Source organism: Lonchura striata, chromosome 10, assembly GCF_050655825.1.
Source record: "Lonchura striata isolate lonStrDom1 chromosome 10, ASM5065582v1, whole genome shotgun sequence".
Lineage (NCBI taxonomy): Eukaryota > Metazoa > Chordata > Aves > Passeriformes > Estrildidae > Lonchura > Lonchura striata.
The window spans coordinates 22,057,832-22,079,778 of record NC_140712.1 but is presented as its reverse complement, the minus strand read 5'-3'; the positions used below and the strand labels follow the sequence as shown (position 1 = coordinate 22,079,778).

Sequence of the window (21,947 nt, the reverse complement as noted above, 5' to 3'; positions counted from 1 at the left end):
AAAATGTCATGTTTCACAGCCCTGCTTCATTAGGATGGCGCCTGCAAGCTGCTGTTTAGGGTCTGTTAGCAGCCCCAGCATAAATCCCCACATCCAGGAGTTTATAATTCAGCAGTAAAACATTGCTCTAGGCTGGAACTTGGCATATAAAGTCTCTCAGGAACAATTGTGATTTCCCCCTCCTTTATTTTTGCATTTGCTTATACACACACTATTCATTGAGGAGGTTTTTACTGTCCCCTTCCTGCATTTAAAAAGATTAAATGGCTGGGTTATTAATAGTTCAATTCTGGCTACTGTGCTTGGCCAGTCAATGGATCTGTTAACCAGCTCTGTTTGATGGGTGCAGGTCACTGTTTCACAAACCTGCTCCAAGCTTAGTGGAAACAGCCCAGTGTGGACCAGCAATGATTATTTGGCCATTAATTAACATGGACTCCAGTGTTAATTAAAGCTGTGTCTGGGTCTGGGGTGCTCTGGGCCTGGTGTCCTGAGCCAGCTGCAGGCACAACTAAAACCCTGGAAGATGTTTCACAACTAAAAGCATGTTCCCTGGAAGAACATGGCAAGGGCTGAAGTGCTGCCTGACCTTGGCATGGTTTAATCTCAACTCATGATCCTGTACAGAGATATTGCTGGGAGATCTTCTGATGAGATGAAGATTTGGTTGAAATCATCCTCCCAGCTCAACTGTTTCCTCATCAAGACTATGTTTGAATGAAATAATTAATTTCCTCATGTTTTTCCTGGTTTACAGAAAATTTTAGCATGGTAAAACTAATTCAAATTTGCTATTGCTAGAAATCATGGAAAAGTTATGTGTTTCAGCCTTATGGAAAATGCTATAGTAACTTCTATTTTTCTTCAATATTAGGATATTTTTGTAGGATATATAACCTATTTGTACTGTAAAGTCCTTATAAATAAATGAGAGAACAACAATTTCTAAATATATAATGTAGACTGCAAAAATTAAAAAGGAGGCTTTTACAAAAATGAAATACTTTAGTCAAAGTGAATTTTTTTCCTTACAGAACTTATTTTAAATGTTTGCTCCTGATCTAGATTTTGGTCACAGTTAAATGATATTATTTCCCACAGTTCCCAGAAAAAGCTTGCTATGCACTGTATTCTTTTTCCCACTTGTTCCTGTGCACAGGTGTTTGCAAATTCAGGGTATATTTCCATTAGCATATTAGACAGCAGTAATTCATCAATGCAATGTCCTCATTACTTATGGAATTGAGGCACTCCCTGGGCCTTCTCATCTCTTTTCCACTCTTCCTCCCACTTATATTTAATTTATAAAGGCAGCCTCAGGAAGATCAGTTCTCATTAGTATGAATATGGTAGATAATACATGAGTGTTGCAGGAGATTTGACCAGGTACTCAGCAGTGCAGTGTGAGTGACTGGAAGGAGGCAGCAGGTACCTCCCTGTGCAGATTTCAAAGGTCCTGTATTGCTTTATATCAGATCAAAATTTGGCTTTATTATTTTATCTTCTGCTGGGTTATAATCCCACCTCCTTGCTCTAAACCAAGAGGGTTTTAATTTCCTGTATGATTTTTTTTTTCCCCCTTGAGAACACTGACTTTACTGACTTTACACAAAAAGGCTCAATATGGGGTTTTTCGTGCATTTTTTTCTTTAATATGTGAGGAATAAATTGAATTCTCTCTTTATTTACTCAGCATGGCACACATATTAAAGACACTCAACAGCTGGTTCTGGTGGGAGAATATCTGGATGCCCATCAACTGCACATGGGCAGATTTTGTAGACCGTGATGGACTTGTGTTTCCCAAACCACATCAGTTGTATGTCACAATCCCATACGCTTTTGTATTGCTGATCATCCGATTCTTCAGTGAAAGGTAAGGAACAGGAATGCAATTTGATGCTAATGTTAATCCTCATTAATGCTGAAAGTGAGATATCTGTAGATCAATGTTATGTTTTATAAAGGAGGATTAGCTGGTGGTTTACTAGGAAGATCTAGTACAGATAACATAGCAGGTGGAAAATGGGAAAATATTTTAATTATTAGGTACGTGTGGCTGCGGCCCAATCCAGAAGGGAAATATTTCTATCCAGCTTTTCTAGAACAGTATTTGGATACTTCTGATGATCTCCTTTCACTAGAAATACAATTAATTCTAAACCTTTTGGGCTTCCTTTTTCTCTTTCAGTGGAAGGATAGAGAGATTTGTCCTCTCAACCAAACCTCTCATTTGGTCCTGCACCAGAACATTTGTGAGGTTGATAGACCCCAGGTGTCTCTCTTTGGCCAAGCTAAGCAGACTGGAGGGATCTCAAAGTTTCATTTGAACATTTTATGCAGATCTAGTAAAGCTGGTTGCTTTTTTTCCCTTACTTTGGCACCAAAAAATGGATTGCTTCAGCAGCTGGAATCTTAGGGGACAGGCAGAGGTTGGCTCCACAGAAGAAAGCTGCAATCATATTAAGTTTTGACTTACTTATTTGTACCTTTTTTGCGTTACTTTATTTTCTTTTTCCTCTAAAAGATGTGATTAGTAGGTTTTTATAATTATTTCAGGACAGAATGAGGAAATTTGGAATGTTGTAAGTTGGACAGACTTAAACCAGAAGCAGATAAGATCATTCATGCTGGAAATCAAAAGTAATTTGGATCATATGTTCATAACCATTCCCAATGTGTCTCACTGCAGTGCTGAGGGTAATTAGCCCACACATCTGGCTGCAGTGAACCTGGGGAAAGCTGACCACTGCTCTGAGTAATGAGGAATCCATGGCTCATGGCAGCAGGAGGGAGGGGCCTTTCCTGAAGGCCCTGCCCAAGCAGCAAGGCGAAACCTTTGGCGCGCTCTGCAGCGACTTGGGGTGGAAAAGGGAATGGAAAGAGAATGCATCGGTCTCAGGGAATGGCCGTGTGCCACAGGCTGGATCCAGGGTGGATCAGTGGTGGTGGCCCAGTGAAGAAGGTGCCAGGTGACTTTGCCACTGGGAGGAACTTGCCCAGTGACAGTTCCTGAGTGCACTTGGAGAGAGTGTCTGGTCATCCTTCACTCAATTCCAACACTCCTCTCTCTGATGGCCACAAAAGTCAGGATATTTCCTTGAGTTTAACAGCACCTCATGGCCACAAACTGCATTCCTTGGTTCTTTGTTGTGTGACAGCAGATAAACTGTGGTTCCCTCTTGGGATTAGCTAGAGGGAGATCCCTTTTTCTCAGTGCACTGGCACATTCTGTGACAGATTAAATTGCATCCAGTTTGTTTTCTTCATATCCTGGCATGAGAACAGCCAAGGTCTTGTAACTGTGTTGTATTTCTAAAGCTTTTCATACTGTGTCTTTTCAGATATGTTGCTAAACCTCTAGCAAAAGCTTTGGGTATAAAGAATGCAAAACGTGTGAAGCCACAGCCTAATCCTGTGTTAGAGAGTTATTTCCGGGAGTGCTCAAGACAACCATCCCAAGTAAGGATTCTCATTCTTTCAAACCCTTTTTGCTTTTGGAAAATCCCACTCTTACTGTTTCAATCAACTCTCAGCAATGACATCATGGGATGAGTTCCAGCTGATTGACAGATGACTTAATTTATTTGGGTTTTTGTTGCTGTTCTGCTGACAAGGGTATATGGCATCCGAAACAGAAAATATGTTTAAGATGTTTAATTTTCTGGCATGCCATTCTAGGTTAGATTGTTAATAATATTTCCAGTGAAGATTAGTGTTTCATCTTTAACTCATTCTGCCTGGAGAAAAGTTCAGCTGATGTCTGTTGTTGGAAAGCAGGATCATATTTACTGCAGGCAGTAAGATCAGAATGCTGGCATGGAAGGCTTTTGATCCGTTATGTTGCTGCATACTTAGTCCTGGCTTACGTGAGAAAGAAAAGCAATCCTTCTTCTACCATGCTGTTTGTTTTTAAAATTGAACAAGGAAAAAAGATTGGCCAATGCTTGTCACCTTCAAACATGAGGCCATTAATTTTTTCATGGCAGGCAAGTATTTTTCTATGAATGCAGCCTCAGGAAGTTCCCTTGCCTGACTACAGTTCCCAAACAATTGCAGTTTTCCTACACTGGTTTTGAAAAGAAATATGTGCTTTCTAGTAATGAGGGATTTTGATCATTATTGACAGGGGAACTTGGCATTCTGTCCCTAACTCTGCTATTCTTTTATTGTGTCTTTTGCCTGATAACATCAGGAATAGATGCATGGGTGTTCACACACGAGCTCTTCTCTCTTTGGGCAAGAATCCCAATCTCAGTTTCATTCCTTCCTTCTGCTTGAGTACAGCACAGCATTTTCAGACTCCTCAGAGCATGGGAAAGATTCCAGCTGCTTCCTTTAGCTGTCCAGCTTGGAGACCAGTGTGCCTGGGAAAGTCTGGCTGGCAGAGGAGGGACTCTGGGCTCTGTTGTATGGAAATGGAGTCGCTATTCCTGCATGGCAAGTGGAGAGCTGGGAGCCAGCAGGGTGGACTGGACACAGTGGCTGTTTGCACTCCAGCCCTCCCTGGCAGCTCAGGTGCCTTTTCTCACATTCCAGAGGTTTTCCTGAGGGTAGGAGACTCCCTGCTCTGGCCTCACCTCAGTGGAGGCAGCAGCTGCCACCCACTATTTGCATACTGCCCTTGGGAGGAAAGAGCTTCCCCAGGGATGAGCCAAACACTCTCCTTGCTCCTGAGGCAGCCCTGGGAAGTCATCCCACACTTCTGCACTTGGGGATGGAGGAGAGGGAGGAGGCCACAGGCTGCTGCATGTGGGCACTGAGCTCCCCAAAATGCAGGAGTGTCACTGCCACGTGCTGGCCTGGCCACCTTGGGAGCAGAGGGGATGCAGAGACCCCAGGTGTGGCACCCCCATGGCCACGGGCAGTTCGAGGCCCTGCTCCACTCCCAGTTTAGTTCTGGTGTTGGAGAGGGACACTCTGGACCTTGCTCAGGAGGATTGACTTGCTTTGGATTTCAGAACAGAGCTCAGGTCACTTTAATTCCAGGCCACTTTTCATCTGTGATACTCGTATATAAACAAATTTTAATATTTATAATTAGGTAAGATATTGGGTGCTATGTCCACATCTGTTCAAATATGGCACTTTCACCTCCAACCTAAGCTCTCATCTAATAGTAAAAGTTACACCTCTGAAACAATCAGAAGTGACCACAATAGAACAGTTTGTAGATCTGTTCAGTTTGTGCCTGTTTTATTTGTATAAATAAAAATCCAGGGTTTCTGTGAGCATTACTCAAAAATACCCTCCCATGCATATTTAATATTGGTAATATTTTTAAATTAAGACCTTGCAACAGTGGGAAGCTGCTCTGTGAGCTACAAAATAAATGAAAATGACATTGGAGTGCATCTGCTGTTAACACTGTTCCATTTCTTGCAGTCAGAGATCAAAGGCCTTGCCAAAAAGTGCAACTGCACCGTCCATTTGGTGGAGAAATGGTTCAGGAGACGGCGAAACCTGGAGATCCCAACAGTGCTCCAGAAATTCCAGGAAGCTTTGTAAGGAAAGACAATGCTTTTGCTTATCATTGCTTTACTCTTCTGGAAAAAAATGATTGAGGTCCCCCCTTCCCACAAGGCTGGGTCTGCCTGATGAGGGTTTTGGTTTCTGAATGCACAAACAAGTTGAAAGGATTTAGTAGTGTTTCTCCAAATGATGGTTAAAAGTTTAGGTTAAATGTTTCTCCTGGGGGGAAAAAAAACAAACCACACCTTAAAATATTTTACGGTTTTCTTCTCTTTGGAATAATGGATTTGTAGGCTCTAAGATGAAAACATGCAGAGAATAGGAAAATATTTTCCTGTCTGCTAGTAATCATAGGGGAGCAGCAATGCTTACCCTGGTGTATGTTTGTACCCATGCTATCATTTTGGGATGCTGTCATGTATACCAAAGTCAGTTCAAGAGCAGGAATTGTGAATCCAGACTGAAGGACAGGTGCCAGAGCTTGATCATGGGATACTGTGTGAAACAGGAGCTCAAACTCACTGCTGAGAGTGGGCCAGTGAGCAGCTTTGAGTGATAGTAATGAATATGTAACAAGTTTCAAAACCTCCTGCATATGATTTTTCACTTATGTGTGAGAACTTCCTCATACCTAAACACTTTGAGTGTGATCTAAAATCTCACACAAATTGCAAATCCCCAAATGGGCACAGCTCATCCCTTTTGGGTACTGACATTAACTGTACCAGTGTAAAGCACTTTCAAATGCTCTGTGTATGGCTTTTCATCAGCATAATTACATTGCCAAAACTTCACCTGATTATAATATTGAACCTCTGTAACTGTAGATCAGCTTAAGGAATGAGGGTTAAAAGTACAGCACAGAGCTCAAAGTGAGTCCTTTATCAAGATAATTTCCAGTGTTATCAATGTGATGATGATGTAGTGGTGTCCTCTGTCAGACATAAATCCAGATGATAGACAGAGGTGTGTCTCTTTGTAGTCTGAGCTGAGTAAACTCTCCTGACATGGTTTATGTCTGCTGTTGTTTTGGGGATCAGTTGATTTGGTTTCACAAGTGACAATAAGATTTCCTGCTATTGCTAAAAGACCTGCCTGCCATGCGTGCCTGTCTCTAGTAACACACAGCTAAAGACTGAAATTCCAACTTGCTTGGCAGCTTGAGTGAGAATGAAGCAAACAGGTTTCTCTTGTGCAATTTTGTGAACCTTGGTCTGCTCTTTGTCAGTGAATTTAATTGAATATAATTCTCTAGGCAAAAAAATGATGCACAGAGTTATTCTACTCTAGTAGTCAGTGTTATGAGTGTTATGAATTTTTTTTAAAGTCTGCAATCTCCAGGATCTTTTTTTCTGAATCACAAGGAAAATCTGATGAGCCAGATCTAAACCATACTTAGGCTATTAGTGCTCCCAGTTAAGCAACTCTGGGGTTTGGAAAGTCCTTTGCATGAAACCTTTACTGCCTTGTAAGACTTACCAGCCCTTAATTTCCCCTACAAAGTTCTTTTTTATTACATTCAGTTCAAGAGAAAAGATTCCTGAAGTTAAACCGGAAAATCCTCTTGCATAGCTGTTGTTCAGTGCTCTCTCTGGTGGCCAGGATCAGAGTTTAAAAGGCACTTGAGTAAAATTTGGTGAATTTGGATGAGTTTTACTGTAGGTTTTATTCACCAAATTCATAAAGAAGCTTGGCTAAATACAAAATGAGGCAGTGCTCTGGCAGCCTTGCACATAGAATGAGTTCATCTCAAATGCTGTTTATTACCAAATGCATTCAATAAGTATTTGTAGGGCTGGGGACTAATGGCACAGTCTTGTAGGTGCTCTGTGCTTTGAACCTGATTAGAAAACCCCACTTGCACTTTACAACCAACACAGAATCAGTCCTGCCATATCCACTGGCCCACTCACACCTCGTTTGGAATGGGAGGCATGAGGGCAGAAGCAGCTGCTGTGTAAAGTCTGTCCCATGCCACAGTGCTGTGTTTTCCAGCATCCCTTGGTTAACTCTGAGCCAGGTATTACTTGTGGTTTCCACTGTGGCATTTCCACCATGTCCTCTGTGCTTTTCCTCTTCATGCAGTGCTTGTTGTGTAGTGTTATTTTCAAGTCATCTGAGGAAAGATAGTTTAAAGTTGAGAAGAAAAAACAGTTGTTTATCACATGGGTATCAAGTGGAAATTTTGTAAGTATTTTCCTGACTTCTTTCTCAGGTGTGAGACACTTTCTTCTGTCTCACCTCTAATATTCCAGGCCCCCATTTTTGTTAGTTGTTTTTCTCATAAAACACTGTTTCGGCCTTTGAAAATCTCATTCTTTCTACTGGAATATCAAGCTCCAGGGATGTGGGGCTCAGAAAGTAGGGGCTGCTTTACCACACATATTCTCCTCCTCTCTTTGGGTACTTCATTAACACTTGCCAAAGACCCCAATCTCATTTTCTACATCTCTCAATCCGTTGCTACAGTGTTCTTGTGGTGCTTTCTCCTTTTCAGTGGGTTTGGGCTGTCTGGAGGCTGCCTGCTGCTCTCCTCTGGGATACCTCTCTTTGTAGAACAAGTTCTCAGCAGGTCTGGGGCCATGTGCCTGTCCCTGTCCCAGCCTCTCTTTGCATGTCCAGTCCTGCACTGTTTTCCTACTGGACTTGCAGAGCTGCTTAGGGGAAAGGTCAGGCTTCTTCCAGCCGAGGGGAAGAGTGGGAGGGAAGTTTTCCATCACCTGTAGAGGTGGGAGTGGGAATGCTTGGGCTGAGGCTGCAGCCACACCCAGTCCTAGGGACAATGCCTCCCACACAGGCTCCAGAGTCACCAGGAGCCGACTGCTGGCTCCATGTCAGCATCCTGCCCTGACACCTAAAAGCAGCAGCACAGTTCACCGAGATGCTCAAGAGCTTTGTCCCTTTGCTGACTTAGCAGGCTGATGGTGCAAAGCTGGAAGGTTTATCTGCCTTGCTGGATATCCATTTAATCCCCAAAAAGCTTAGATCAGGCTAAATTCTGGCACAGCCAGTCGAAGATGAGGTTATAGTTAATTGAGACCTTGTAGCAAGATGTAAACTAACCCAGTAGATGCTAATAATTCATAAAGCTCCCTTATTGTCAGCAATTGGTGTTGAGAGAGATGAAGTGAATGAACCCAGGAAAAGGTTTGTGTTCTCAAACATTAATTTTTAGAGGATTTATTACACTTGCTGTGGTCATTCTCTTGATCAGTTCAAGCCTGGCTGGAAAATTACTGCTATCATGACAATTAAAATATCTGTGTTGTGATAATGTAAAAGAATTTCCTTATTTAGTAGTGAATCAAACCTTAAATATTTAAGTATTAATAATTCAAATACAGTTAATATGTGGTAATCCTTAACATTGAGTGTGAGGCCACGTTTATGTGAAGATTGTCTGTGATACACAATGATTTACAGTAATTCTGGCCAGAACAATATCTTTACAAAATATAATGGTTTGTTCCTATTTTTTCATTTCAATTTTGCAGCTGGCGATTTTCATTCTATCTGACATCCTCCATTGTTGGATTTATATTTCTGTATGATGTAAGTTAACTTTTTGAAAGATTGATACTCTATTTTTAACAAAATAATTTCTAGATTTTCTTGAATCCCATTGAAAGACTGTGGTTTCAATGGCTCTGTAGGACCAGATCTTTGCTGTATGTGATCTGGATGATGAGCTGCAATAGGCACTGAGATTTAATTTTTTATTTAGCTTTAGACCTTCTATGATAAAGGAATTTATGAGTAATCAGTATTTTTAAGGCAAGCTTGAAGAAGTCACGCAGATGGTTTTACAACCTGCCTTGTTAACACCTACAAATGCATCACATGGCCATGGTTTCCTCAGAGGGCACCATAAACCTTTTTTGGCAGGACTTTTGGTGGTCACAGCTATTTATTGAGGTGTTGCTGCTGAGTCAGAAGTTGGGAATAACAGAGATTGGTGCTTGTAACTCCGTGAGCCCTGCCTGGGGTGTCATTAATGCTTCCCCGGAGCAGCGGAACAGATCCCGGCGTGTCTCTGCTCATCTGGCCCTTCTCCCCAAACACTGCTTATCATCCTCATCCACTGCTCTGTGTGACTGGTAAACACAGCAAATTGAGTCACTGTGGCAACATATCTTGAGTAATTGCAGTAATAAAACACACGCCCACTGCTTTGGATGATGAAATTGTGAACTGGAAGGTTTCAGGTGTCCTGAAAAGAAGCCAAAAAGCTGGGAACAATATAATAAATCTGAGATGTAAGTTCCCTTTAGAAATTGGTGGAGAACAGTTATCAAGATTACAGCTTCTCAGTTTGCTCCACTTAGAGAGATTTTAAGTGGTGAAGATTTTGAGTTAAGGTGATAATTGTTGCTGAACTGAGCAGTGTCTGACTGAGGTGTCTTCCCCAGAAACCCTGGTTTTACGACATATGGCAGACGTGGGTTGGTTATCCGTTTCAGGTGAGCTTTTGGGCATCGGGCCAGTGGCCTCCAGGCATTCCAGGTATTTCCCCATTGGAAGGGGCAATCTGCAGCAGCCTTTTCCCTCCACACGGGCACCACCTAAAGAGGTGTGGCACCAAAGCCTCCTGCCTTTTTTTGGGAAGTGGCTGCCTGCCAACTGCTGCAGGACTTCCCTGGGATCTGCCTGTGCTGTTACTTCCCCTTCCAGCACCCACCCCGGGATACCAGGAATAACATCTCACTGGAGATGTTATCAATGTTCCCAAAATTGGTGCAGAATCCCTGCACTGCTCCAGGCCCCATGGTGCTTCAAGGCACTCTTATTTCAATAACTCTGCCCCATGCCACTGCCTTCTTATTCCAGTCCTAGGCAGGAGCCAGGAATACAAATAATCCTGCCCCCCAGCTGAGTCTTCCCAGCTCCTGGTACACACCTGGGAAATGTATTGACCCAAGGGAGCAGCCCAGCTCTGTTTTCCCTATGGCAGATCCATAGGATTTTAGCATAAATAACTGATGTTTCAGCTTATTGTGTTAATTGTTCACCAAAGCAGAGGGGGTTTATTTGCAGTTGTTTGTAATTAAATGCAGAAGGACTCTGCATGTAGTTTTGTGACAGAAACATGGAGAAAAAGCATGTTAAAATCCAGAGGTGGGGGAGGAACTGTGGGAATTGAGAGTTTGGGCTGAGCAAAGGTTAACATACTTGGCTCTCAGAACATCCTTCTTAATGAAGCCCAGGACAGGAATTTAATTTAGCTTAATTTTTTAAGCAAGACTCACCCAAGGAGCAGAAGTCAGGAAAGGAAAAAAGAAGTAATCTCAACTTGACATTTCCTTTTTCCTATTCTCAGAGTTAACTGTGTTTTTCCTCATCACAGACCTTGCTGCCATCCCAGTACTGGTACTACATGGTGGAGATCGGGTTTTACTGGTCTCTCATATTTACCCTTGGGATTGACATCAAGCGGAAGGCAAGTGCCTGTGCCTGTTCGTAGCTCGAACCTCAGCCCCGTGAGCGGGGAAAAGGCGTTTGCGAGGAGCAGCCGCGCCTGGGGCCGCTTGAGGGCAGCCTCAGCCCGCGCCGGGCATCCCGCACGGCCCCGGCTGCCCGGGCATCCATCCCGCACGGCCCCGGCTGCCCGGGCATCCATCCCGCACGGCCCCGGCTGCCCGGGCATCCACCCGCACACCTCCGGGATCTGCCCGGGCATCCATCCCGCACGGCCCCGGCTGCCCGGGCATCCACCCCGCACACCCCCGGGAGCTGCCCGGGCATCCACCCGCACGGCCCCGGCTGCCCGGGCATCCACCCCGCACACCCCCGGGAGCTGCCCGGGCATCCACCCGCACACCTCCGGGAGCTGCCCGGGCATCCACCCCGCACGGCCCCGGCTGCCCGGGCATCCATCCCGCACGGCCCCGGCTGCTCGGGCATCCATCCCGCACGGCCCCGGGAGCTGCCCGGGCATCCACCCGCACGGCCCCGGGAGCTGCCCGGGCATCCATCCTGCACGGCCCCGGGAGCTGCCCGGGCATCCACCCGCACGGCCCCGGGAGCTGCCCGGGCATCCACCCGCACGGTCCCGGGAGCCCCGGGGCTGCCGAGCCAGGGACCCTCGGGGGCTCTGTGTGACCAACTTCACCTTGATTTGCTTCTGTCCCTCGCAGGATTTTATGGCTCACGTCGTTCATCACCTGGCAGCCATCGGGTTGATGAGCGGCTCTTGGTGTGGCAATTACGTGCGACTTGGAACTCTGGTGATGTTCGTGCACGACACTGCAGATTTCTGGCTCGAGGTAACCCTGCTATCCAGCTGGTTTTTTGGGATTTTTTTCTGTCCCGAGTTTTTTTGTTTTGGTGTCAGTGACATTTTAATCTTTTTGCCACGAGATTCATATGATCCCTTCCTATCCCCACAGGAACACAGCTTTGCAGATTTGTAACTTGTAAAATAAAAAAGTGCTTCTAGATAATTTAAGCTGATACTTTGTTACAGAATCCATTGTGAGAAAGGAGCAGAAGAGAATTTCCTCAGAACGGAACAGTGACTGGAAATAAAGCTGCCTCCCTGGGTTATTCTTCTTTCACTGATAAAATTAGACCAGGTTGTCCACAGCATCACAGAATCACTGAGGCTGGAAAAGAGCTCTGACATCAAGTCCAACCTGTATCAGTTGTTTTCTGGCAGAAGAAAATTTCTTATCCTTGTCTGCAGGGAAAGTCCCTTCTCTGCACCAAATACCAGTGAAAGTGTTTAAGAAGTGTCCTACTCTGCACAGAGCACTGTGATCTGAGCGGCTTCTGGGCTTTTTGGAAGACAAACACAGTGTTTCTTCACTAGAATTACCATGAGTTTCTAACACCAGGTTGAGGGCACAGTTTCATCACCCTTTTTGGTGGCAGTGCCAGTGTAAGCAGCCCTTGTAGGCAGTTACATGTCACTGTCCAGTTCTATTCCTGTTACTCTATCTTACTATATCAGAGCAGCTAATTGTGGGGTTGTGCACTTGGGATTGGTCCAGATTAAACAGGTTTTCTTGCTGGTTTACTTTTAATCCTGAACTGCTCCTAGGTCCAATTAACTCTGTGGCCTTACAAAGAGTTGAGCTGACAACTGGCAGGACAACACTTGGGTGGAAACTGGAGTTGAGTACCAGAACAATTTAATGCAGCCCTACCACTCAAAAGGAGGAGGAAAAGAAAAGTTAATGAAGCTGCTGTTTAAAACTTAGGCTTGGTATCTGCAGCTTTGCTCCCTCTTGAAAACTTTGCCCAGGGTGGTTCCTAATGGAGCAGGGGGAGCTGGACAGTTCATTTAGGGGAGAAGCAGCACTGACAGCCTTTATTAGTGGCATAGAGACAGCCCTGAGATCTGCTGTCAGAAGGGAGAAGACAGGAGCTGAATTGGGCCCTGGGGAGGGTCAGTAACAGCATGTCCCAGAACACCTGTGTTTAAAGGGTCCCTGCTGCTCCTGAATGTGCAGGTGTAGCAGCAGCTTCTCTTGGAATTCAGTCTGTTTGAAATGTGGTGGAAAAATAAGGAATTAGCTCTGTTCTAAAGAGCACTTTGTGTTTCCATGACACTTTATATTCTGGTCTGAGAGCTGTTCTTTAGGCCTTTGATGCAGAGTCCTTTCCTTCAAGATAAAAATAGAAATATAAACAAAGAATCTGGTCTGATGCTGCTTTATTAGGTGTCAGTAAAATGATTGCTTTACATGTCAAACTGGAAGGAAATACTCTTCCTGCTTAGGTGGAAGATGAGTCTTTATTTATGAACACACAATTTATTTCAGAGAATATTTATAATACATTTGGGGATTTTTATCTACTGCAGGCAGCCAAAATGTTTAATTATGCTCGCTGGGAAAAAACCTGCAACATGCTGTTTATCATCTTCTCTATTGCATTCTTCATCACCAGGATGATTCTGTTCCCCTTCTGGTAAGCAATATTTAATCCAGTGACAGGCTTTTACTCCATTCCCAGTCCCCCTGAAAGTTTAGTGTTGGTTGTGATGGAAAAAGGGAAAGGAATGGACTGGACTTGAAAATTCTGCTAGTGAGAAAATTGACAAAAACTGCCTCTTTTAAAAAAATTATTACATAAAAATTTTAAATTAGCCTCTTGAAGCTAAATAAAAGCTCATATGTGTTACGTAACTTGTTTTGTAAATAGTAGTTAAATGCTACAAGCCCCTGCGTTTTCAAGGGGCTTAACTAAGAGAAATCCTTTTCCCTTTCATTCAACCCCTTCTGCTGTAGCTGCAAAGTCAGAGTACATGACTGTAGTTAATTTTTTTTAGAGCCTTCTTTCCCCTACCCAGTCCTTGGGTAGTGCCTCACCTCACTCACATAAGGAGCACTCAGAGAAGTTTAGGTGAACCAATTAATTTATGAAGTCAGCACAAATAAATCTCAACTTGCTAAATACTTGCATGCCTTTGGAGTGCTATGATTTAATCTGCTTTGGAGTATCCACATGGGTGCTTAACATGTTTATCTTTTAAAAAGTGTTTAATGTGTTTCACATTCACAGTTCTAATTTGCCCCTCCCTGCACATGGACAAACCCTTAGAGACTCAAGCTGGTTAAATTAATAGTTCTGAACATTGATCAACATAAGGCTTTAATTTCCTGTAGTATTTTCTTTCAGAAATGCTGATGTCTTTTACTTTATTGTTGTTTTTTAATTAACTGTACAAGTGATCTGCAATCATTTTGCTTCACTGAGTTTCTTGTTCTTCAGTTCTTGAGCTTGGAAGTGAAATATGATGAGATTAAAGGGACTCAAAAAGCCCCAAATAATATAGAAGTAGTGAAGTCTGAAGATGGACAAAACATATGTTAATTAACCAAAGGCCCTGTTGCAAAGCCTGTAGAATTTTCTCTGGAGTGTGGATTTCAGATTAGAGAGAATTTGCACTGAAAAAAGGCACAGGCAAGCTCTGAGTTGCACAGTATCTAGACCACACAGAGATGAGGATCTGAAAAACAGGGACTTTTTCTAACCTCCCTTAGAATACTTCCATGCCAGACTTGAATTTCTCGTCCTCTGGAGTCTGTATTTCAACAGATATGCATAATCTAGTTAAGGCAGGGCTTGTTAATTAATCTACCATCTTTGCAGAGCTTTTTAATATTAATCAGCTTGGAATATGAGATTAGAAATAAGTGTAAATAACATAAGGAAGAGATCCTGCACCATAACAAACAATGATCTTTATTTTTTAGGATTCTTCGTGCCACACTCTATCAGCCTACCTACTACTCCACAACTCCTGTCATAGCATATTTTTTATTCAATGGGATGCTATTAATCCTACAAGGATTGCATTTATATTGGGGCTACTTGATTTTCAAGATTTTGAAAAGGTTCGTTTTCCTAAAGGTAAGAAATTTGTTTCTTCAGAAAGATGTGTGAAGTATCAAACAGATGCCAATACCTCCAATGTAGATTTAATTGGAATTGTATTGTTGTCCTGAGCTTTCAAGTCAGCATTTCTGATAGGGATCTACAAAGCATGGAGATGTTCAAATGTGCTTTGCTTGGCTGGAATACAAAGACTTCAGCTAGAACTGGGGTTTTTGCCTGTAGTTGATGTTTTGTACCTATAGTAAATCAGAAATTATTCAGAACCTGAAGCGCTAAGATGGTCTAAACTCCTCAGAAATTCCTGTGTTCTGAGTGAAAACAATCTTTTGTAACTGGGCTTTGTAGCAACTTACCAAAAAAGGGGAGAAGTGAGTGACGAGAGCTTTGGCTACAATTTTTCTGCAGTATTTAAATTTCTTTAGATTTGCATAAGTCTGAGGTCACCTAAACTTGAGCATTGGTTTTGGATCACAAAAACCAAATGAAGCATATCTGGTATTAGATTATGACTCAATGAAATATTGTCATATTCAGCTGGAGCAGAGGAACAGTGCAAGTCTGGTGCTGCCTAATCTGCATTTACCTTGTAGAGAAAACTCATATGGGAAAAAACTCAGAAGAAAACTGCCATTTATGTCTTGTTTGATTGCATGGAGTAGTGACATTTTCACAAGGTCTTGTGCCATGAAATGTGCAGTGAGGTGCAGGGTAGATAAAATATTTATCAAAAAATATTTAAGGGAATGGAAGGACTCTGGAGAATGTCTCTAAGATTTGGCACAAGTACTGACAAGTATATTTTTCTAGTTAAGATGAAATTTAAGTTGTGCTTTTGAAAAATGGTATTTTTTCTGTGGCTCAAGAAACAAAAACTTAATTAAACTGACTGTCCTTTTGTCTGAAGCAGTTTATGCTGTGAAACATCTTAAGGAAATAGAAATATTCCTTTCTCCCTGTGTTTAATTGTTGTTTGAGTGCTAACAGGAACCATCCTGTAATTATTGGATTTTTGGATTCCATCAAATCTTACGCAAACAGACAGCTGGGTGTCATAGAGGGACCCAACATCTGCCCTAGAAGTTACAAATTCAGCCTTTGTAAGGCAGCAAACAGCAGCACAGAAGGGACAAATCTGTGGAGGAAATGGTTTGTGTTGCTCTGCTTCTAAAACAAGCTTTTATGTTCCCTTAGACACTGAGAATCTCGTATTTCTTGTGTGTCATTTACCTCTGTTTGACTAATTACTGCATTATTTCTGGCCTAGGTGTAAAGTGCTTTACTACTTGTTTTTTTTTGTGATTTTTGCCTTGTCTCTGTGCTGTTCTTGTTCCCTGTGCACAACTCCTCCTAAGAATGGAGAGACACCCCTCTGCCTCCCAGCTGAGGAAGAGGAAGGCTTAGCAGAGCTCTCCATCCACACTGGCCGAGGTTCTGAGAGCACAGTGCCAGAAGGTGCTCAGATAAAGTGGTGAGCAGACATTGCCAGGCCAGCTATATAAGGCCACTCTGCCCTGCCTGCCTGTGTGCCTTTGTAAGGGGCAGAAATGTTTTATTTTGAGATAAGAGCTTTGTTGTGTTCGTCACTGCTGAAAAATGGGAAAGCACCAAGCCTGCATCCCTACCATGGATTTTTGATTCCTTATACAGCTCTCTGAGAAGATGGTTTCCAAATAACATTTTTACAGTGGTAGCAGCAGCAGCCTGGGCCCTTTTCAGTCTGGATGACTTCAGCTGGCTTGCATGTGCAGCCTGTTTTCCATAGCAGTGGCAAACTTGGCTGTGAAAGCAGCCAGTGCCTCCAGAGCTGGAAAGGCAATGTTGAAAAGAATGGTGTTGGCAAGGAGAGGTTTTATACCAACATCTTTGTTACAGACAAGCTGCACACAAATAGCTGCTGCTATTTTAGGGAAATACCAGTAGACCATCATTCTGGTGTTAGAAGGGGTTTGTTTCTCTGCCCAAGACTAGCTGTTTTCTGAATGAAAACTTAGCAAGTTTTTGATATTTTTATTCAAGCAACAGTTAGCTACTTCAGATGGAAAAATGAAGTCATGGTGTAACTGGGAATAGAGTTCTGTTGTTTAACTGAAGGAAGTTCTGAGCAAGAAGGGTGTAAGGAATTTTTTTCAGTGCCCTCTTGTGCCTCAGTTCTGGAGTTTTGGGGTCACTGCAGCCTTGAGAGTTGGTGGCTTCTTCCATGCTTTCCTCTTGCCCCTGAGGAGCAGATGGCTTTGGATTGAGAGTGGCTGGTCAGAAACTCTTAACTCAGCTGTCACCTCCCCCTTGCACCCATAGAGGGGACAGCTGCCCTCAGCCCTCTGGGTTGACTGCTCAGCCAACTGACTGGCTTCAGCAAAAAAGAGCTTGGGCTGAAAATCTTGCATTTTTCCTCCTCCCAAATACTGCAGTGAGACGGCTGAAAATGAGGGAGAAGGAAAGAAGGGAGATGATCTGCCATCCCTCTGTGTCCTGTTTTCACAGCCATGGGACTCTGGCCCAGGGACTGGTGGCTTCCAGGCTCAGGGGACTTGTGTCACCTTTCTCTTGGTGCTCTGGGAATGCCCTAAAAACGGGCAGTTCTCCATCCACAAGCTCAGCTACTCAGCTACTTCACATTAGGAAGGTTTTTATTTTCCATAAGGGTAAGCTTGAGGGTTCAGATTTTTTTTTCAAAACCATTATTCTTCCCTCTGGAAAATAGAAATGTTCCCTAAATGTTCTTTCTCATGTGACATTTGTGACCTTGTGTGTGAGTAAAGCCTGTAAGCAAAGCCCTTCGAGGTCAGACCTGTAGCCAGGTACCAGTTCTGCTTTGAGAGGAAGGAGGACATTCTTCAGTGTAATTTCTTTTCAAGTTAGGTCAGGCAATTGCAATGTTAGCTGCTGGCTGCCATCTTGATGTCCAAGGCCTTTTGTTGCTAGGAAACTCCGTGTGTTTCTGTAATATTGTTCAATTACATGGTTAAATTACCCACTTGTATCAAGTTTCAAGCACCACTGAAACATGTCTAGTCATCATGTCTGCACATATGAGAATATTTTAGGAAAATTGAAAAAGCATATAGAGAAGTATGTACATATGCACTGATTTAAAACATCTCGCCAGGAAAATCCCGTGGAGATTAAACATTTTATTTCCAAGGTCAGAAAAAGGGAGTGAATGACAGCAGCTTATAGCCACATTATTATGGCAAATTAAGATGTAAAATATATGTTAAAACCATTACACACTGAGTTAAGGTTTTGAGACTATGGTGCTTTAAATCTTGAAAAATGTGTAAGTTGTAGGAAATGGGCATGATGTCCACATGTCTCAGATACCTCAGGGCTGATGCAAAGTCCATCAGTGGAGGGTAATGGCAGGTTTCTAACAGACTCTACTGTGTCCAGGAATAAGTTTTCCTGCTCTTGTAATTGTTTTGCCACCATCAGACCACCTTCAAGGAAGGCAGTGAGCTGCTCACTAATGGCTGCTGTTATTTATGAATCAGCAGCAGCAGTTTTCTTGGATTCTCTGTGGTTCTTTCTTCTTCCTGAAGCAGAAAAGACCCTGCAGTGCTGTAGATCAGGATTTTGGACTTGTCACTCTTTAAAAACCCGTCCGTGTTCAATATTCCTTTGGCATTTCATACTTGGTGAGCTTTTTAAAGACTGGTTGGGCGTATCCTTGTCCATGGTTTGTTCATTCCTTATTTGGCCCAAATTCCCAAGGCAACAGTGAGTTAGTGTTCAAAGAATGACTAAAAACAGAGTAGGGGAAACTGAAAATGATAAGAAAATACTATTTTGGGTTGAAATGAGAGCTGTGAAGTGCTTGTTATGATACTTCAGCTGTTCCCAGCCATCATTTTTCTACTGCAGCATTTTTCCTCTTACATTTTTTTTTTCTTATGCTTGATCTGCTGGCATCAAACAAATTGAAATTTAATGAGAATTAGCACATTCAGTGAGAAGTCATTTCCTTCAGAAAATTGCCATACTACAGAAGTTAAACAGAGGACAGGGTTTATTTCCTAACCTAGTGGCACGTAAGATTTTGTTTTCTTGCATGTTTTGTCAGGCCTGTGCTGCCCAGTGGTTGTTGGGGTGCTGGTAAAACAGACCTAGAGGTGCACTTGCCTTAGTTCCAAGTGGCTGTTTCAAAAGGAGCAATATATTCTAAAGGATAATGATGATTTTGTGAGTTACATTTTCATGACTGGAACCGGGAAGTTGTGGAAAAGCTTTTCCTGGATATTTTGTTCTTCCCTTCTAGATTGGGAAGGGCCAGTTCTGCTTTGGAGTTTGAGCTCTCTCAGTGGAGGGTTGGAAACATAAAACAGATTGAACTAGATTAGCAGGGGTTGCTTTTTCTCCATTTTAAAGAAAAACAGGTTGTGGACAAGTTGAATTTGTTGGTTCTCAACAGATGACTATTTATAGCAGATTTTCTCATGAGGATGGCTTACTAGGGGAACAAAATAGGCCAAATGGAAGCTTTCCCTCTTAGACATGAAAACCAGTCAATCTGGGAGCCTTCCCAGTTGGTTAAAATGATTGCCCTGGGGACATGAGTTGTTTAACAGGCTGGAGATGGGAGGTAGCCAGCCAGGTCAGCAGTGTGGAGGCTCATGCCCTAGTAAAGGGAAATTACTTCCTGTTATGACTTTCTTTCATCTGCATATTTCCCATTCTGCTCCAGTAATCTAGTTAAACCCAAAGCCTGGCTACATGTCTCACTTGATGCTGCCAAAATAATCTGAGGGAGGCAGGCAGAAGGAGCATAGAGGAGTTTGAGGTTTGCTGGTTGGTATTTACAGTGGTAGGCAAGGAGCTGAGGAGCCCTGCAGGCCTGTCCTTCCAGGGATGTGGAGTCAAGGCTGCCCCCAGACACGGACATTGTCAAAGTGTGCAGCCCCACAGAGCCTGTGAAAGAGGAGAAGCCACCAGTTCTCCTCCACTGTGCCAGTCCAAGATCACTCTTTGGTCTCTGGGGCCTCAACCAGTTTTCCCGGCACTGGGAGTTAAAAGGCAGATTTCTGTTTAAATCTTTACATTTACTCCAGATTCTGAATAGGGTCAGCAGCTGAGCAGTGACTTCTAGGGTGGTGTGTTCTATATGCTTAATGGATTGTATGTTGCACCACACACTAAAATATACTTCTCAGGTTTCAAAACAGCAGCAATGTTCTCTTGGATTTTAATTTTTTTTTTTATAAACTCTGCTTAGAATGTCCATAATCCCACAACATTTTTCACTTGAACATTATATAAAAATCACGTCAAGCTTCAAAAACCTGGGTTAAAGGCTGTTATGACCATTGTGGAGGAATGAACTAATGAGCAACCACAGAAAATAAATTGTGAGCGTTTGATTGTAATAGATAGGTGGTGAAGGTATGCTGGGGTGGGAGCACTGGGGCAAAGTACCCTTCCACAGCCCTGCTATGCACACACAAAACTGTGCAGGAGCAGCCTCAGTCCCCAGGCCAGAGTCCAACAAACGGGGGGTGTGGATGCTCCCTTTGGCTGGGCCACAAACAGCTCTGATGTGCTGCAATAAAACCCTGCTCTTTCCAAAGCCGCTGAGTTTGACTTCAGGAGGAGCTGCAGATGACCAGTGCCTCTAAGAACAGCAACCCGAGCCTCCCTGCAATCCTGAGGCTTCCTGGCCTGGCCAGTCCCGAGGGCTGGTGCAGGGCCAGGCTCTCAGCTGGTAGGAATGGGCACAGCTCAGTGGCATTGTGTCAGTTTTCACCAGCAATGGATCTGGCCAAACAAGCACCCCCGCCCCTCTCTGCGTGTTCCCTGGCACAAGGCAGCTCCACTTCTGCTAAATCCCCCATCCAAATGGTTCTTTTGATGTGCAGGTTCCTAAGTCAGAGGAAAGACAAATGTTGGTAAAGTTTTTGCTCCAAAATTAATTGCTTTACCTTGCTGTTCACAGAAGGGCATTTGCTGACGAATTTTCTGGCTTCTCATTTTAACTGCTTGTATATTTTAATTTTCTAGCAGAATCTTTATGAAATGTTCCATTTCTTGCTAGTTTTATATATACACCTATATAAAAATTATATATGTATAATAGTGTGCATATGTATTTATTTTTTCAATTGCCAAAAATCAATTCACAGAGTGAACCCTAAGCCTTTACAGAACTTTTGATGCCTTCATTTACTATTTTTAATATATTCTGCAGAGATTTGAATTGTGACTGTGTTATGAGGTGAATAATTCTTATATTTTCAGAGGGAGTTACTGAACTGCAATCTGGTGAATCAATTTTTAAAAAGATTGAAATAAAGCTAGTAAATGATAGGTTAATATCAATTAAGAATGAAAATTGTTGTGTCTTGTATTTAAAGAAAATGTTTCCCTAGGAGAACCTAGGAGTGCTCCATAATCATAATAACATGGCAAGAAGGGAGGGAATGCTTTAAAGGAGCAGTTTGTCCTCTGTAACACAATTGTAGTGAGTTTTGATCAGGACACTGCAGGTTCCCCTCAGCAGGAAGCACAGAGCAGCCTGAGCAGACAGGGATGGGTGTGCAGCAGCTCCAGGCTGGGATTTGTCTTGTGTAACTTAGGCTGTGCCTACCACAATTTCCAGGGTCCCTCTGTGACCAGTGCAGGAAGGAAGAGTGGTGCCTCCATCTCTGTATATTTGGCTCAGTAAGGAAATTGCATAACCTTTGTTCACTGGGTGCCACTCAAAGTATTCCAAACCCAGCCTTGATGTCAGGGTGGTTACAAGGACTCTGGATTTTAGGTATTGCAATATGAATACAGGAAAAAAACATTTCATGTTAGGTATGCCACTGAAAATGAGGTTGATGTTTAAGTACAGATATCAAGTTTAGATGGATCACAACAGGAATGGAATGGTCTCTGAGGATGTAGAGAAATGCTCCTGCTGGACAGAAGTGCCTGTTACATAGCTGTGTGTTGTGGTCTCAGTCCACAGTGCCACAAGGCTTCTGCAGGAATACTCTTTAGCAGCTGTGTTGTTTCAAAACATTAATTGAGTGCAGTATCATACCTCACTGAGAACAGCACGAGTGTCTGATCAGCTGTTTTGTAGCCAAAACAGCATTTCTGAGGAGTAAAAGTGCATGTTCTGATAAAAGTTCATACCACTGAACTCCTTGGCTTAA

General features: G+C 43.0%; 1 protein-coding gene across 4 annotated transcripts in view; it reads left to right on the top strand.

Moving 5' to 3' along the window:
* CERS3 (ceramide synthase 3) overlaps positions 1-21,947 on the top strand; it is a 42,950-nt gene that overhangs the window by 12,149 nt on the left and 8,854 nt on the right. For 2 of the 4 annotated variants that reach the window (XM_085588942.1, XM_085588941.1), the window contains exons 2-10: positions 1,694-1,876; positions 3,345-3,462; positions 5,386-5,504; positions 8,967-9,024; positions 9,882-9,932; positions 10,817-10,909; positions 11,607-11,735; positions 13,277-13,383; positions 14,673-14,829. In XM_085588942.1, the coding sequence (XP_085445068.1) occupies positions 1,695-1,876; positions 3,345-3,462; positions 5,386-5,504; positions 8,967-9,024; positions 9,882-9,932; positions 10,817-10,909; positions 11,607-11,735; positions 13,277-13,383; positions 14,673-14,829 (1,014 nt within the window). In that variant the 5' untranslated portion in view covers position 1,694. The remainder of the gene's footprint in view (positions 1-1,693; positions 1,877-3,344; positions 3,463-5,385; positions 5,505-8,966; positions 9,025-9,881; positions 9,933-10,816; positions 10,910-11,606; positions 11,736-13,276; positions 13,384-14,672; positions 14,830-21,947) is intronic. The other 2 variants (XM_085588944.1, XM_085588943.1) reach the window with 2 other exon arrangements.